The sequence below is a fragment of the Schistocerca nitens genome, chromosome 6 (genome assembly GCF_023898315.1).
Source record: "Schistocerca nitens isolate TAMUIC-IGC-003100 chromosome 6, iqSchNite1.1, whole genome shotgun sequence".
Classification (NCBI taxonomy): Eukaryota; Metazoa; Arthropoda; class Insecta; order Orthoptera; family Acrididae; genus Schistocerca; species Schistocerca nitens.
In genome coordinates, this window is record NC_064619.1 from 176,001,679 (window position 1) to 176,019,960 (window position 18,282).

Consider the following 18,282-nt stretch of genomic DNA (forward strand, 5'->3'; position numbering starts at 1 on the left):
CTACTATCTGCTCTCCATTCATTAAAAAAAAACTGCTCAATAATTTTGCCGACGAAAGGGTTAACGTCGTACTATTCCAAGAACTTTCTTTTCAATAAAAACTAGTCAAAGTCTTCGAGACACTTCATTTTCTTCCTCAGTGTCTTCTTTGTTGTCACAATTTTCTGCCCATCGTCTGTCTTTCTTAACATTGTTCACAACATTACGCACTGTCTTTACACTCTTTCCTACTGCAGCTGTTGCTCTCTCCAGAGCTCTTTCTAACATTATTAGCAAACCTTTCCGTTTTTCTTCGCGACAGAACTACGTTATTAATGAAGACTTTTTCGCCTTAGTGTACTCTTTGATAACTTATATTTACGCAATCACTGTCCATTTCAGCAAACTCCAAGGTAACACTGCTTTAGTAACGCACTATGACAGTAAGGTGACTGTACAAGGCCGAGCCACGTGCGTCATTCGTATACTGTCGAGTATTATCGGACGCCTTCGACCCCGTCAATATGTAAACACAGCTTAGTTCCGCCTTCTGCTGTCGGCAATTGTAAAATGAATTCGTCATAAACGCAATGGTCCACTGTCAATGTAGGAAGACGACTCCTAATCCTGCAAGAGCATCCAAAAATTTAACGGGACATAAAGGACGCTCCACTGGACAATTGAGGTAGGGAACCTGGGGTCGGACAAGCCAGCTCAAAGAGGTAATAGGAATAAAATCACATTACTGTGTACCATTTTATTTACATTAATTACAGTTAACTGCAAATACCGTCATTGAAACAATGAACCTAGCATTTGTACTGTTATCTTACAAAATGTGCTGAAACTGACGGCCTTCAATCTCAATGCAAGCATGACAATGGCGAACAAGATTCTGATGCAACCTAACAATTATCCCTGGTGTGTTTCGAATCACATCAGAGGCAGCTACAATTCTGACAACTCATTCCATCTCCGTAACCACTGGGGTCTCGGGTCTAGTGAAGCAGGGGATACAACCCGTCGGCTTTGACCAAAGACGTCATACATTAGACATATATAGTAATGTCTTCACTTCGAGGCATAGATAATAAAACAGTTCTGTGTTCCGGATAAGCGCTATCATTGTACATTAAAATAATTATTCGTAATGATATTGAGGTAATTTGGAGTATTACTTTGTTATTGTAGAACAATTTTTAGTGTCTTATTTTTGTTTATAGGAATAGATTTGTCTGTTTGTGGGTCTGTCAAGGCGAGCTTCGGTTATTCCTCGATATTTCCGTGTGGTAAGTTCATTTTCCATTTGCTTCTTTCACTGTATTTCACTATTTTCACATATTTCACTGTTTTATTCCACCAATATGTGTATTTTCGTGTTGTGAAGTACGTAATAGAAATTTCTCAGCTGTCTGTCTTCTTTCGTTTCCCAACATATTTTCGAATGTGTACTTGCTAGGCTATATTACAGGCGAAACCCCCGACACAGCTAAAATTTGTAACCCGTCCTTCACTTCACCTTTACACTGACACTATATATGTCAATTGGCGAGCAAGATACAAATGTCGCGTATAATAGCTACATAGCTCAAGTACCGAATGGGATACTATTAGTGTTCAAGGCAACAAGAAAACTGTACCCCATAGTGAAGTACGGGATACAAACTGTACATGTGTCGTCTTCTTGTCTCCGTGTAGTTCAATTGAGGTACAGGTTGCAAAAGTAACATACGTCTATTTCCACCTTTTCGTTACCAGTTTACATATATAAAGGTCAACGGACGTCTGGTATACATATATTACATACGTAGGTTCTTCTGTCATCAATAGTACTGATATGTACGTAAGAAAAGACTGTTAGTAGTAGTGGAGACGAAATAAACAACAGCCGGCCGCGGTGGTCTAGCGGTTCTAGGCGCTCAGTCCGGAACCGCGCGACTGCTACGGTCGCAGGTTCGAATCCTGCCTCGGGCATGGATGTGTGTGATGTCCTTAGGTTAACAAACTGCCTATTGGCTTCTGTCTCGGGAATATACCGCATACCATGCACATGCGGAAAAGTTTATGTCGGAATGACTGGACGATCCATTAACACCAGGATCAAAGAGCATAAGCGACATTGCAGGTTGGGGCAGGTGGAGAAATCGGCCGTGGCAGAGCACGCACTGAATGAGACCGACCATGTAATAAAATTCGCCGACACGGAAGTTCTGGCTGTAGAGAAGCACTATCACACGCGCTTGTTCAGAGAAGCTGTAGAAATATAAAAACACGCGAACAGTTTGAACAAGAAAGAGGAAAGCCTTAAGGTCAACGGATCCTGGCTTCCCGTACTGCAGCGAACGACCGTCGCAGGTAGCAAGAGGAGAACCGCACCGGAAATGACCGCGGAGAAGCCCTCGGACGTTGGCGCGCCAGGTACTTATAGCCTGCGCCCGCGAGCTCGGCTCCCAGAAAGACAGGCAACTTTGGCCCCATGATTCGAGTCATCTCGAATAATCAGAGGGACATCGACTTCATGCTTGAACATGGAGTTCACATCTTCTTGTCCCACCACAGAGTAGAACCCTCCAACCCACCCAGTCCCCTACCCATTCAGTGCCAAAGATGCCAACAATTTAACCACAGGACCGAACAATGCTCCTCACCACCCAAATGTAGCCGCTGTGGCAAGGACCACCCCCTCTCATCCTGTGAACTAGACCCTACCGTCACTCCCACCTGCGCCAACTGCGGTGGCCCACACTCCTCCCGCTCCTTCCGATGCCAAAACCGCCCCCAACAGGCAGAAAGCGACCACCTCCAAGCCCCCCTCCACCTCGCTGACACCCCCGCCACCCAAGGTCCTCACCTTCTCATCGAGGACTTCCTTAAGTCCATCACCTTCACCCTTGCTTCCCTCTTCCAAGGCCGGCGGCGAGAGATAATATCTACTCTCCGACAGGTGGCCCAAAAATTCTTCCTCAAAGACCTCAAATACAATCAAGCAGGCAATAACGTCACAACAACAATAATCAAAACACCATATTCGCAAGCGCTGAGAAGTTAAACACACATACCAACACCCTCATCCCCCCCCCCATCCCATTCATGGCAGTACACCCCAATAGAGAACCCACCAACCTCCTTTTTGTCAACATAGAAGGCATCCACAGACGCAAAGCCCCCCTCAACGACTGCCTCTGCAGAAACGACATAGACATCCTTGGACTAGCAGAGACCTGGACCAAACCTACCGACAATATGAGACTCAACCGCAACTACGAGCACTACGCCAAACACCGACCTGACGGCAGAGGCGGTGTTGCTATATACACCAAGACTACCCTTGCCTCCCAAGAAGTCCCACTCCCACCTCAATATCAACATCTAGAGGCAGTCATGATATCCATACCCCGCCCCAGACGTAGACGCCTCATCATAGCCTGCCTATACAACCCACCAAATACACCACTTCCAAGATCCTTCCTCCGCTACCTAACAACCTTTAAAGAATACTTCCTCCTAACCGACCTGAACGCAAGACATAAACTACTAGGAGACACCACACACAACCAAAATGGTACCGACCTACTTGACTTCCTCACCACCGAAAACGCGACAAGACTTCCCATTAATACCTTCACCTTCATAGGACACAACAGCTGCTCCCTCCCCGATCATATCCTCTACAGCCCCTCCCTCTCTGATACCATCACCCAGTACTCAAATAGGTGACACCCTTACCAGCCCCCACCTACCCATCCTTTTCAGCACCACTGCCATCAACCCCCCTCCCCCAGCTCCAACATCCCGAACGATAAAACTCTATAGCAAAGCTGACTGGGCAAAGTACAAAGAGACCATTAACAACAACCTACTGGCCCCACTAACCATTACCGACACCGACGACCTTAACCACATCAATGACAGAATAATTGACACCATCAAGACAGCCATCGATGCAGCCATCCCCACCAAAACCATCGCCTCCTTCAAACCGCACCTTCCCCCCGAAATACTCAGACTGATCCGAGAAAAAAGAAAACTCTACCGCGAAATCAACAAAGACAGAAACCCCGACCTTAAAACAATCTGGAACAGACTAAACAACGAAATTAAGCGACTCACCTCTGAGCACAGACAAAAACAATGGGACGAAACCTGCTCCAAACTTGACTACAGACAAGGACGCAAATTTTGGAACAAGTTCAAGACACTCACGGGACAAAACACTGACAGGACATTCAAACTAAACGTAGACGACTCCCCCACCACCGACCCCACCCAAGTAGCAGAAGCCTTCAAAACCATCCTAGAAGACACCCACAAATTCCCACAGGACCCCCTATTTATCGAACCATTCCACCACACAGTCACCACAGAACTCCCCCTGCTACTCGTCTCCCCCACCGCCCCCACAGAAGAAGAAATTAAACTGCAGAATGTAATCACCGACAGAGAAATTAAAAAGGCCATCTTCTCAGGCAGAAACTCAGCCCCTGGTGAGAACGGGATTCAGCGTCTTCACCTCCGCAACTGTCCCCTCAACACCATCATCCCCCTCCTGTCCCTCCTTTTCAACTTCTGCCTCTCCCACAACACCATCCCCACAGCGTGGAAATCCGCTAAAGTCGTCATGATCCCCAAACCATGCAAACCCAAATCAGACCCCAAATCCTATCGCCCCATATCCCTCCTTGACGTCCTCCGCAAGACCTTCGAAAGAATAATTACAGACAGACTCACACACTTTACTGACAAGCTCCAACTCATCCCTCACCTCCAGTCCGGCTTCCGAAAACTCCACTCCACCAATGATCCCCTTCTCCGACTCACATCAGACATAACAAGACACCAGAACCTTGGACAGTGCACGCTCGCTATCTTTCTGGACATCGAGCGAGCATTCGACAAAATCTGGCATGACGGACTTTTATACAAGCTGCTTAAGACAGGCTTCCCACCGCAGACAGTACGACTAATCAAAACCCTATTAAACGACAGACGCTGCCAAATCCACATCAACCAAACCACCTCATCCCCTTTCCGTCCCGAAGCAGGAGTAGCCCAGGGTGGGATTATCTCCCCCCTGCTCTACTCCCTGTACACCATTGACATCCCCACCCCGACAAGAACCACCGAACAACTCCAACTATACGCAGACGACACAGCATACTGGAATTCGGGACCCTCGATAAACACCATCAACAACCAGACAGCGACATACCTGACAAAACTTGAAGACTGGATGCGACAATGGCGCATCAAACCCAACCCCACCAAAACCCAACTTATCCTATTCAAACACCGCAACATACACAAAAAAACAAACCAAAATCCCGACCACATCTCCCTCACGCTGTGGGGCACCCAGCTCCTCCCCTCTTCCAACGCCAAATACCTAGGCGTCCACCTTGACAAGTATCTCAACCTAAGCAACCACATCAAGGAGACCCTGAATAAAGCCCGTCAACGACAACACCTCATACGACGGGTACAAGGCAAATTTACAGGCTGCAATGATAAGACAGCTGTAAATACCTATAAAACCTTCGTCCGTCCACTATTTGAATACGCGGCAGCGCCTCTCGCCTGCATCTCCAAGACCCAAGCAGAAAGAATCTTTCGCACCGAAAGGCGAATACTTCGCAGCATCCTACGACTCCCACCCTCCACCCCCAGACAAGAGGTCTTTGAGGAAGCAAAAATCACCCCTGTCCAAACAAGATTAGCCATCCTTAGAGCCCGCTATGGGAAAACCACCCTCACCTCCCGACCTGACCTACACACAATATACACCCACAGACCCAGACACAGAAACAAACCCAAACACAAATACACCTACCCACCAAGAACAATCATAAATAACACTCTCCACACCTTCCCTGACACTATACACCAACACGAACACGCAAGACAATTACACATACAGAACAACGACACTCCTACCCCCCCACACCTCCAGGCGTTGAACCCCGACCGCCCGCCACCATAAACCTTACCGAATCGATAGCAACAAAACGGCACATAAACCTAACTCCACTGTCGCCCTGACTTTTGTACCCTTGTACTTTTGTTTTTATATTTCTATTTTCATCTCTACCACTAGCTCCATCTCTAAATCTCTAATTCTATTTGACTTCTACAGCTTAAAAATTGTAAAAATTGTAATTAGTCTGTAAGATAACAAAACAATTGTAAATTGCCAAACACTATTTTAGGAAAACAGTAACTAGTATGTAAGTTAGCATTAAGTACAAAATAAATACAGAAAAGAAAAAATGTAATACCCTCATCTCTGGCCCCAATAGAGCAACAAGCTCTCCAGCGGCCCATCCGCCTCCCTTCAGGAGCGGAAATGAATAGTATATAAAAAAAAAATTAAAATATAAAAAAAAAAAAAAAGCTCGGCTCCAGTTCACCACCGGCAATGGAGGGTGAAGCTTTGACAATGCCAGCCACTCGTGCTGGCGAAACGTCAGAAAAATCATTAGATGAACGTCGGCCGAAGAACTCGAGACAGAAGCCAATAGGCAGTTTGTCAACAAGTGGCCACGAAAGCCTCAACAATTTTGTATCCTTAGGTTAGTTAGGTTTAAGTAGTTCTAAGTTCTAGGGGACTGATGACCATAGATGTTAAGTCCCATAGTGCTCAGAGCCATTTGAACCATTTTTTTTTTTTAAATAAACACCACATCTGCAATTTGTATCCCGTGTCCCACTTAAGGTTTACTGAAGCGGAGGATACGTCGCTCAAGTGAAGAACAGGACAGTAATGCTAGTGAAAACGAAGAAATCGACTTACGACAAACTTGTATTCCGTACTGTACTTAAGCAACACACCTCGAATGAGCTTTTATTTGTATCGGGTGTTTCATTTACGGTTTAATGAAGCAGGGGAACATAGTTCAAGTGAACAACAGGACTGCAATCCTAGTTGAAACTAAGAAATCGACCTACGCTGAAATTCTATCCCGTACTGCACTTAAGCAATACAGTTCGAAAGAGTTTCGAGATACAACTGAGATACATGTAACGTATTCTTTGCTATAGTTGAATTCTTTTATCTTGGCGGCTCGCGCATGCCCGCCCAGACGCGGGAGATTGCTGCGTTGCCAGTTGCACGCGACGCACGCGCCATAGTATAGCATAGTTCGCAAGCTTACGTTCAGGTGGGAGCGCGCTGTTCATGAAGTAAAGCCACCACGGCCGCAATAGCCCTTTCGCTGCCAGAAAGACGTGCTCCCTGCATACCGCGCTGTGCGCGAATTTGTCACTGCACTGATCGCCTGTGAAGACACATCGTGTTCCGACTGCTTTGTCACTCTTATCATTCGATTCCACAAAAACTATTTGGCCCAAAAATTAGATGTTTACACATCTTCTTGACTGATACCTTCCCCCCATAAATGACTTAATTTTGTTTCGATGTTCAACGCAGTTATTATGCGGCATTAAATATAGTAAACCATTGCACGAAATTTTGAAGAGTTTGCAGAGGTAAAAGTCCATAGAGTATACTTTCCGTATGGTCGATTTTAGTTGCCACAATGTTGAGAATGAAATGTGGACAAGATACCTAAATTTCATATAAAATTTACTGTATAACAATATCTCATTCAAGTACGACATAGGTGTCGTATGTAATATTGAGAAATATTCCGTTTTTCGCGACTGTAACAAAGGTTTTATTTACACTGAGCACGTTTGGCTTTATTTTAAAGCACCTCAATCAATCAAAAGGCAGTAGACAAAATACATTAAACAAAACTGTGGACTTACAAAAACATTAGGACTTGAATATACCGTCTATCAGTGAAGTGCTCTGAGCTATGTCAAATGTAATTTTTGTGAGTGGCACACACAAACAGCATTTATTTGCTAAAACGCTGAACAGCTGACACAAACGTTGAATATTGTGTTACCGCAGCACAAAACTACGAAAGATGACTTGGCAATGGAGGAGACAAAATACTGTCCACTGAAGATGCTTCAAAAGAGAGAAAATAAGTCGCTTATTACAGTTGCAGAAGAGGAATATATTTCAATACCATTGGTAAAACTGCGACTGTGGAACAAAAACAAGAAAGAGAACATGAGTACGATTGCGTATGTGCCATACCTTTCATTGATTGAAGTGCTTTAAAATAAAGCCAAACGCGCCCGGTGTAAATAAAACTTTTATTACAGTCGCAAAAGACGGAATATTTCTCAATATTACATACGACACCTATGTCGTACTTAAATTAAATGAGATATTGTTATACAGAAAATTTTATATGAAATTTAGGTATCTTGTCCACATTTCATTCTCAACATTGTGGCAACTAAAATCGACCATACGGAAAGTACACGCTATGGACTTCTACCTCTGCAAACTCTTCAAAATTTCTTGCAATGGTTTACTACATTTAATGCTGCATAATAACTGCGTTGAACATCGAAACAAAATTAAGTCATTTATGGGGGGAAGTATCAGTCAAGAAGACGTGTAAAAATCAAATTTTTGGGCCAAATAGTTTTTGTGAAATCGAATGATAAATGTGTCAAAGCAGTGGGAACACCATGTGTCTGCACAGGCGAGCAGTGCAGTGATGACAAAATCGCGCACAGCGCGGAATGCGGGGAGCACGTGTCTGCAGCAGCGAAAGGGTTAATGAAGAGCCAAAGCACTAGAAATTTCAAAAAAATTGCATTCAAAAGAATATAATTCGTGACGTAAGGCACTTCGATATTGTTTTTAAGTAATGAAAATATTAAGCACCAGACAAGGTTTCAACTCATAACCGTACACATAGAAATCCACCACCTTAAACGTTACACTAATGCACCTCATCTCACAAGATAACGCCATGAGGATGATAACACGTCACGCAAAATACTGACAAACACTGTTGGTATGACTATGAATTACTCACGCTTCGTCGAAGTACGATAGGAAATAAACAATTACCGCTGTTCATTATTGCGAAAAAGCGGTTTGTGAGATTGATACAAACACCTTTCATTGCTATCGCCTGAATTAGGAGTCTTATTACTTGTTTGGTTTAATTAATTAATAGAATATGAGGCAATTGGTATAAAGAATGCTTTTTCCAAACTTTCTATAAAAGAAAGTCTGCTATCAAGACATTGCTTTTGTTCTCTTACTTTATTTATGACTGAACGTTTCTAAAACTGAAGACACTCGTCCATGTTCTGCACTGCAGTCGAGATCTGGCAACGTCGTTTTTTGTTCATTGGCTGACTGTGTTTTGTGACGTCAGATGCGCAGAACTAACCTAAACTCGGCCGCCAACATAAATGACGCGCACTTTAGTAATATATTTCATTCATTTCTTTCCATTGTATTTTGCGGAGAAATACTAAGATACAAACACGCAATATCGGTAACATGAAAATACTACTGGCCCTTATATATGTGAAGTACAATTTTTCTCTCTTGCATTCCTTGCTCTTTCATCTTTGTAATACATGTTATCTGTCCAATTCTGACGTCATTGGTCAAAGCGGACGGGTTGTATCCCCTGCTAAACTAGACCCGGGGTCTCATACACAAGTGACTTTAGCTATCCCCGTAGGAAAAAATCATGGGAATTCAGCTAAGGTGACCTCGCAGGCTATGGAATAGCACCTCGACTTCCAATCCAGCGACCAGAAATACAGCATTGAGATGGTTGCGGACATCCACACTGAAGTGAGGCGGGCCAGAAACGTGCTTGATGGTGTGACTGTACTACAGCAGGAGGGTTTTCCTCGTCCCACACATGGCTATTGCTAGGGTGACCAGATGCAGTTGTTTAAAAAGGAGGACAAACAGCTTCAAAAAGGAGGACAAAGGAAGAAAAAAGAGGACACATCAAACGGGTCAGCTTTGGACAAGTCACGTGACTGCCGGGCATTACCGGTAAAACTAGTAGTTAATTGTTACTGATAGTCAGGTGGTGGTTAACTGAGCAATATAGAAAAAATGAAAAACATTGATTGTGGTGACCGTGGCGTCGATTGTTTTGTTATGTCGACAACACCGAATTGTTTACAAAGCGAAAAACGTAAGACCATTCACCTCCCTTTATTCGACGCACCGCTACCAACATCTACAATTCAAGCAGCAGCTGAAAACTGCACTTTAACCTTCCGAATACAAATAAATTGAATGACTATGAAACAGTGAAATAAAACCATGACAGTTAATCTGTCGAGTTATGTCTTACCTTTATTGGCCACTGAGACGTACGTTCCAGCTCTACATATCTTACATTCCACTTCAGATTCATTTCTCCCTTTCTTAAAGTCGGATATTTGTAGGAAAGGATATCAGAAAATGTATACTTTCGTTTAGGCATAGTCAAATATTTTACGTAGCTCACTCGGTTAATAATTACACTCACAAATCACACGTGCACTACAGGAAGCCAAGCCAATACAAAGCGAAGATACGAAACGAAAATGTTTAAATAATCGATATTTGTATTCGCTTATAGGTAGATCAACGATAACATCGACGATCCTGTTGCCACCTACCAACACCGCCTTCAAAATGGTTCTAATGGCTCTGAGCACTATGCGACTTAACTTCTGAGCTCATCAGTCGCCTAGAACTTAGAACTAATTAAACCTAACTAACCTAAGGACATCACACACATCCATGCCCGAGGCAGGATTCGAACCTGCGACCGTAGTGGTCGCTCGGTTCCAGACTGTAGTGCCTAGAACCGCACGGCCACTCCGGCCGAACACCGCCTTCGTGCACGTTTATCAAGAAGGCTGTGCCAGTAGTTAAAGTATTTAAGAAAAGAGCCAATAGAACGGGACGAATTGTAAATTTAACTGTATTACGCTCAACTTTGCGAAAAAGCTGGACACTGTAAAAATCAGCCCCGACCCCGGACAAAGAGCTAAAAAAGGACATGTCCGGATTAAAAAATGGTTCAAATGGCTCTGAGCGCTATGGAACTCAACATCTTAGGTCATAAGTCCCCTAGAACTTAGAACTACTTAAACCTAACTAACCTAAGGACATCACACACACCCATGCCCGAGGCAGGATTCGAACCTGCGACCGTAGCAGTCCCGCGGTTCCGGACCTCAGCGCCAGAACCGCACGGCCACCGCGGCCGGCATGTCCGGATTAATCCGGACGTCTGGTCACCCTAGCTATTGCTGCTGTCATAAATACCTTCACAATCAAGTGAGACCTCGTCAGTAAACAGCACTATTTCAAGGAAATATGGTCGATCAGTCCATTGTTGGAGCGACCACTCACAAAATGGTATGCTTGCTCCAAAGTCATCAGATACATTGCATGGACTCGTTGTCGGTGATATGTAACTGTTGTTCGTGGAGTGCTCGCCACACGATAGTATGTGCAGCGCCCATTTCACGTGCAATACGACGAGTACATGCAGTAGGGTTCACTGTAACACGTGCCAGCACCTCCTCTTCAAAATCGGGTGAGCGAGTGGTCCTCAAGTTGCTAGGTCCCTCGTTTCTTCTTCTCCCACATTCGCCAATCGAGAGAAATAAACATTCGCCGTGACAGATGGCGTTTGTGATGAAATCGTTCCCTATACAGCCTTTCGGCAGCGGGAGCATTGCAAAGTACTTCCCCATATACAAGATGCATGTCAGTGAGTTCTGCGAAAGTGTACCGGTACTGCTCCATCGTATTGTACTGTACGTCTCTGAATAGCACTGAGTAATGAATGGTATTGTCGTTGATTCCTAGCAAGTTCTGTTATGGGACGATGTAAATACGACACACAGAGCCACCCTATGGACAAGTAAAGTAAACAACACGTACATCATGTCTTATTAGTAATCAGGCTCCCCCTCCTTGTTTCCTAGCAGGAAATAAGGACTGTTCATGTAAATAAACAGCACATTACGTGTAAACATGTACGCATGTTACTTGTAAATAAGCTGGAGAACAGTAATGCTAGACAAAGCGGTGGACAAGTTTACTTCCATATCTCCTAAAGCTGGATTCTCCGACCCTAGGTTCTGTACCTCAAATTGTTCAGTGGAGCATTCTCCATGTCCTGTTACCGTTTTGCACGCTATTACGGAAACGGCGTATACGGCGAGCAGTGAAATCTGAATTGAATAGTTTCCTTTCGTTTTTGGATTCCCGCTGCGTGTGACGTCATTATGACACTAGGGGAACCGAACTTTCTCGTAGGCTGAACGATTTCAAAGTCTCAGAACTATCTTCGTTACCAACATTCGCTCCATGTTTAAGACACTTTTCCTTATAAACTGATAGAAGTGTAGGAAAAAGGAGATATGTTTTACGCCATAGAAAAAACTTGGCTGATTTATTGCAGTGCATAATACATGTATATACCGCATCTAAATTATCAGAAACGCGAGAGGTTTCCAATATGTACATTTTACCCGCAGATGAATAACGGACCTATTACTAAATGCATTTGCTTCCACCTGACAAGGGATACAGTATGCTTACCAATAGGTGAAGTGTGTCTCATCAGCTCAGTTTCTGTGTCACCTACTCAGATCTGTTGGTTAGGGGATGCGTGTTAGCTTCGAATATTGCCAGGTCCCTGTCTCCACTGTAAAGGGCTCGTAGACCTACCATAAAAATGGTTCAAATGGCTCTGAGCACTATGGGACTCAACTGCTGAGGTCATTAGTCCCCTAGAACTTAGAACTAGTTAAACCTAACTAACCTAAGGACATCACAAACATCCATGCCCGAAGCAGGATTCGAACCTGCGACCGTAGCGGTCTTGCGGTTCCAGACTGCAGCGCCTTTAACCGCACGGCCACTTCGGCCGGCAGACCTACCATAGACATGTCACACTCAGCCAAGGCGAGTGGTAATAGGTTCTGTATTTCATGGGGAGGAGACAGTCTCCACAGGAAAGAATAGTACTTGAGGTATCTTTGGTCTCTCTTCCGTGTGTCTCTCGACAGCTCATCCAAAACACTCATTTGTAAAAGCTTTCAATTCTTTGACAGAGGTCAGGGCGATTTCCAGCTTCATACAAATACCAACTAACTCATCCCGTGTCAAAGAACAGTATTCTCTTGGGCTATGTCTCGGTTGGCGCAATATTTTTTTTCGGAAAAGTAAACAAATAACTTCAAACCGAGATTGCTGATTCTCAGTTAATTTCTGGATCTGTCATGCAACATGGACCAATTAACAAACAAGAAAGGATTTCCTGTTATAACGAGAGAAAAATCTGGGGTAAAATTTACTGATATCCTGATTCAACTTGGGATTTTGGGTCTCCAACTTACTTTTTAAGGTCATGCTCTCTAACAAACTCGAAAATAGCAAAAAATTACGACTAATGCAGACAGCATATACGTATCGAAAATGAAAGCTAAATTAAATCCCTTATGACAAGTAACCGACAAAAATGCAAGTCACTGCAAAGGACTTCAGAATAGCTATGCGTATGTCGCAAACGTACACTTTCAAAGAACCCGATAAGTGAGCGCAGAGAAAGTGGAAATATTGCACTAATTAGGTGAATTCATACACTGTAATTAAGGGGAAACGATTTTCCAAACCAGACATTACCGCTTAAATTTAAAGAATGCGCAACGGTAACACCCAAAAATTATCAAAACTAAACCTTTGTTACATGCATATACACTGAAATCAGGGGGCACTATTGTCTGGACAATGTCACTACCGCCAAAATTTGTATTAGACACAATGAGGATTACAACTATCTTCGAGCTGAGGACAACACCAATAAGCATTTTTTTGCCAATCACGTAATCTTTTACTATCACAGCACAAAAAGACTTCTTCACAAATTGACAGTTTTGATAAGTATTCGAGTAAATAAAGCAAAGAAATTAAGTGTGATTTATAAAAATGGATTACAGTATTTGATTTTATATTTACGTACTAGTCAGGCCATAGACATACAACCAATTTAAGAGCCTTAGAATTAGGAGAAGAAATCTAAATTTGGTTTGATCATCATTGTATCGAAATTGCTTAGTAGATGACCATTAACATTTCTAGTGGCAAAAACAGAACATCTCTAAACGAAAATGCAATCATCATAAACTGTAAATCCTATAATAGTGGATGATTTCGACCATTAAGCACTGCAAAATTTCCTAGTTTCTTTTCTTCACAAAATAGGATCTAGACAGTCATGCTCGTGTTTGGACCGTCCAAGCACAACACTAGCTCTGCAACTTAGGCAACTGCTGTTAGCGTTAACGACATTCATTTTGCTTAATAGAACACGTACCTGAGACATGTTGTTACCCCGGACATTGCTGCAGACACTAAGTGGTTGAGATCTCCATAAGTCGGAGTAGTGAGTTTTAATGTGCGGAAGCAGATATCATACAGAGCCTCGTTGTCGATGCAGTAAGTCTCGTCAGAGTTCTCAACCAGCTGATGGACGGAGAGGGTCGCATTATATGGTTCGACAACTGTGTCAGAGACCTGTAAAGTAATTCAGTCAATTACTGAATGATACAACAGTGCATGTTAACGAATATGAGGTGACAACTGAAAGATTGTGTCAGATCAGGAACCGGAAATTCCTGTTTATGGCAAGCAGTAGTCTTAATTGTTAGGGTACCTGAGCACACTTCCACACATGACCCAAACTTTAGTTGGCACCTGTCTTCATTGATATCAGTACATTTAATTCAGTACATGTCAACATTAATACAACGTCCGCCCTTACCTTAGGTGATGGCACAACACTGAAAGTGTTCATAATGCGGTCAGGGTACTCCTCTCTTATTTTCGATATCAGCAGCGTTCCCATGCCAGAACCAGTTCCACCACCGAGAGAATGTGTTAGCTGGAATCCTTGAAGGCAGTCACAACTTTCTGCTTCTTTCCTCACAACGTCAAGCACGGAATCCATCAGTTCAGCTCCTTCCGTGTAATGTCCCTTCGCCCAATTGTTGCCTGCTCCACTCTGCCCAAATACGAAATTATCTGGGCGAAATAGCTGTCCAAATGGCCCAGATCTGACCGAATCCATAGTACCAGGCTCCAGGTCCACGAGAATGGCTCGTGGCACGTATTTCCCACCTATGCGAAAAAAAGATAGATAGCTATCATACAGAATACTAAAACTAACAGTGGGAACCTCGGATTACAAATGGTAAAGGGTAATAATATTTTCTGAATACCATCTTCTTCACATATCTGTATATGTCTTTCTTGACAGAAGGTGTGGCCGGAAAGGACATTAAACACGATGCTCTTTATAGTCTTGCTAAAAGGAGTATACTGGATTTACAGTTTTGGAATCTCTAAATCAAGATGTTCCGACGACGTCCAGAATTATGAATTTTGTAGCAAAGGGCTAGGATTGTGCAATAGTGTTGACACATCTCAAATGAAAAAAATATAATTAAATATGCCCCCAATCTGGTCTCATCAAAATCAGAAGCAATCTTAACCGAGCTGGACCAGCTATATCAGTAGCCACAGATTCATCGATGTAAATTTTGCAATCATTAATGAGATGTTTACCAGTTAGGAGTCTATGAATGATCAGAATTTATAGAAAATTACCTGTTGCTTCGTTGTAGTACACATTTATGCGTTCCAGTTGTAAATCAGAATCTCCATGGTACGTTCCAGTCGGGTCTATGCCATGTTCATCAGAAATTACTTCCCAGAACTGAAGAGAAAAACTAATTACTATTTATGTTACTTGAATACAATGACGATAAGATAATTCGAAGTAAAAATAATTTCATACCTTCGCTCCTATTTGGTTTCCACATTGTCCAGCTTGAATATGAGCTATTTCGCGCATCTTTGGTAGTATGAAAGTTACCAGTTGCTATCGCAACCCACTCGTATTATCTATCTTCTAGCCTTGGCGTGTGTATGTTGACTGCTGCACAGAATTTGAAAATGTGTATCTCATAACAATAGGTAGCGGAAAACGACATAGGAAAATTCAAAACGGTATTAAAAGTTTTTCTTACGGTAATTTTACCAACAGAACATACGTTTTCCTCTTTCGGAAATGCCTACTGTCGTTCTACCATTCCAAGACGTTAATTTAAGGAAACTATACCGGAACCACCTTCTGTAGCTATATACCGCGGCTTACTATGGTTTGTTCGAGCGTAACTTCATAAAAGGCAAAGAACATCCATCTAAGAAGAATCTAAAATCAGGAATATAGCTTCCTACATTTTTGTGAACTTTTCAATGAATTTTTATAAAAGTTTACCGTATAAGGAAAGAATGCTGATGCGAAGTGTTCTTAGTTTTGTTATTATTTTCTTAGTCATCTATACTTTTTCATGAATTTTCTTCGCCATAACCAATGTCCAACAGAATGTTTGGTGTAAGAGTATACACGTCAACTCTCCCCTGTTATTCATACGTTTAATAACGCCACAAAATATTGTGTAGAATTTTGTTATGACAGCGATAATCTACAGATAGAGAAGTACATATACATTAACAGAGTGAGCTAGCGTTTCAGTCCCATCTTTAGTTCTGTGAAATGATTTTGCCGCTCTTTTAACGTTTACAGTTTAAATATGTTGACTAATTTTTGATCATGCGGACAGCTGAATAGGAATGCGCTAGAAAAATATATGCTCACGCAGTTCACATTGAAGCCCATGTGAGAACTGTCAGAAAGCAACCTCCTGGAGCGGCCGCAGTCGAGCAGGCCACAGCCTCTTGTTGCATCAAGTAGAGAGCACAGTTGTTGGCCATTTCAAGTCCACACTAATCAGTACAAAAGTTCGTGTTCGCTGATCGAATAGTGATTTTACTAGTAATGCTATTTAACGGGTAAAATTTCAGTTATCGTGTCCACTGTTTGGTAGTTCTCGATCCGTGCTGGCTGGCATCACATATAATGATAAAGACGCCACAAACGTAATGGTATCACTGTCCATGTTAAATGAAACGTTTTCTTCAGCTGAAACTGAAGTACATAATTTAGAGTGTTACACAATGTACAACGTTGGTTTCTCAGCAGTGTTTACGCTACTGCGTGGGGAGTAGTTCTTTCGAGACACTTGTTCCCAGTCCTGCTATGTAGTGAAGTCTCTCTCACGCATATGACCGTAAGGCGATGCCGCCTAACGTTATATTGTCAAACTAGGGCGTTCAAGAGGCTACCCGTAAAGTCAAGCATTCGGTTCTGCGCCGCAGTCAATAGTAATATATATTTATACACACCAGTGATCGTTAACAATGATACAGGCTTCGTCAGCTATAATTAGTAATATATAGGCAGGAGAATAAATACAATAATAATCTTAGCAACAGATGCCAACAATGAGCATGTCGATGGAATTCGTTTACTTTTCAGACTTGGTTGCCCGACGGTCGTGCACTATATGAACCAAGGGGAGTATTTAAAAATTATGAAAAAGACCACAATATGTGACAATCCATCTCATAATAGGTAGTCTATATTTTAGAATAACAAAGCTTACCTCAAAGTTGGTACTGAATTTCTTCCCTAGCCGCAAATTTCATAATGGTCTTCTTGGTACAGAGTCACAGCCTAACAGTTGTTATATTTTGAAACTGATAAAGATGGGATGCCAGTGCTCCATGTGACTGATCTTACACATTACAGGTACAACTTTATCTCTGTTTTTACAACGTTACTGATGAGAGAAGTGTGTTCTGCTTGGGAAGGTAAGGCTAATATAAGAAGCTGAAAGTTATTGTGTTTGGTACCTCGCCATTTCTTCCAGAATTTCCGAATCTGACGTTTCGGTCCCATGCTGAGGTCTTTTTCTGAGAACTGGCTACATACTGTGTCGCACTGTCAAACTTTCGCAAATTTAAGGAGAGTATTTCCGCCTTTATCGCTTTAAGTGTTGGCGCTTGGTTATTCAGTACCTTTGCCGTGATTGGAGAAAGCGTTCGCTACTGGCTAGAGGGCGAGTCATGAATGACGCCTTATTTGTTTTTATGTTAGTTTGCATATGTCGGTGACGTCTTTCTAGCACTGCGGGAATGTGCCCAAGTCGTCGGCGCCGATAGCCGTCGCCTCGATTAAAACAGTAGTACACTGGTGAAAAAAATCCTCCAAGCACGACAACGTCTCTGAACAGTCAATTCTTGGAGAGATTAACAAAAGCGTTGCCAATATTATTAAAATTGAATGTGAAGCGGAAATAGGTTATTCGGAGATGTATAATGAAATACCTGTTTCTCTTTGTCACACATACTAATCATTGTCTAATATCAATAAAGTAATCTAATTATCTGCAGGAGGCCATGTCTATGATCTTATTTCATATGCAAAATTACGAAACTTCGCGTGTATATATTCCAGTTGAGTCAGTTTCGTAGTTTCAAAACTAGTG

The 18,282-nt window shown here is 42.7% G+C and overlaps 1 protein-coding gene across 1 annotated transcript in view; it reads right to left on the minus strand.

Moving 5' to 3' along the window:
* The window catches only part of LOC126262643 (tubulin beta chain), a 73,494-nt gene extending 57,751 nt beyond the window's left edge, over positions 1-15,743 (minus strand). Inside the window, exons 1-4 of the mRNA XM_049959404.1 lie at positions 15,687-15,743; positions 15,497-15,605; positions 14,652-15,007; positions 14,205-14,404 (exon numbers count right to left, since the gene is read on the minus strand). Coding sequence (XP_049815361.1) covers positions 14,205-14,404; positions 14,652-15,007; positions 15,497-15,605; positions 15,687-15,743 — 722 coding nt within the window. The remainder of the gene's footprint in view (positions 1-14,204; positions 14,405-14,651; positions 15,008-15,496; positions 15,606-15,686) is intronic.
* Positions 15,744-18,282: the final 2,539 nt, after the last annotated feature.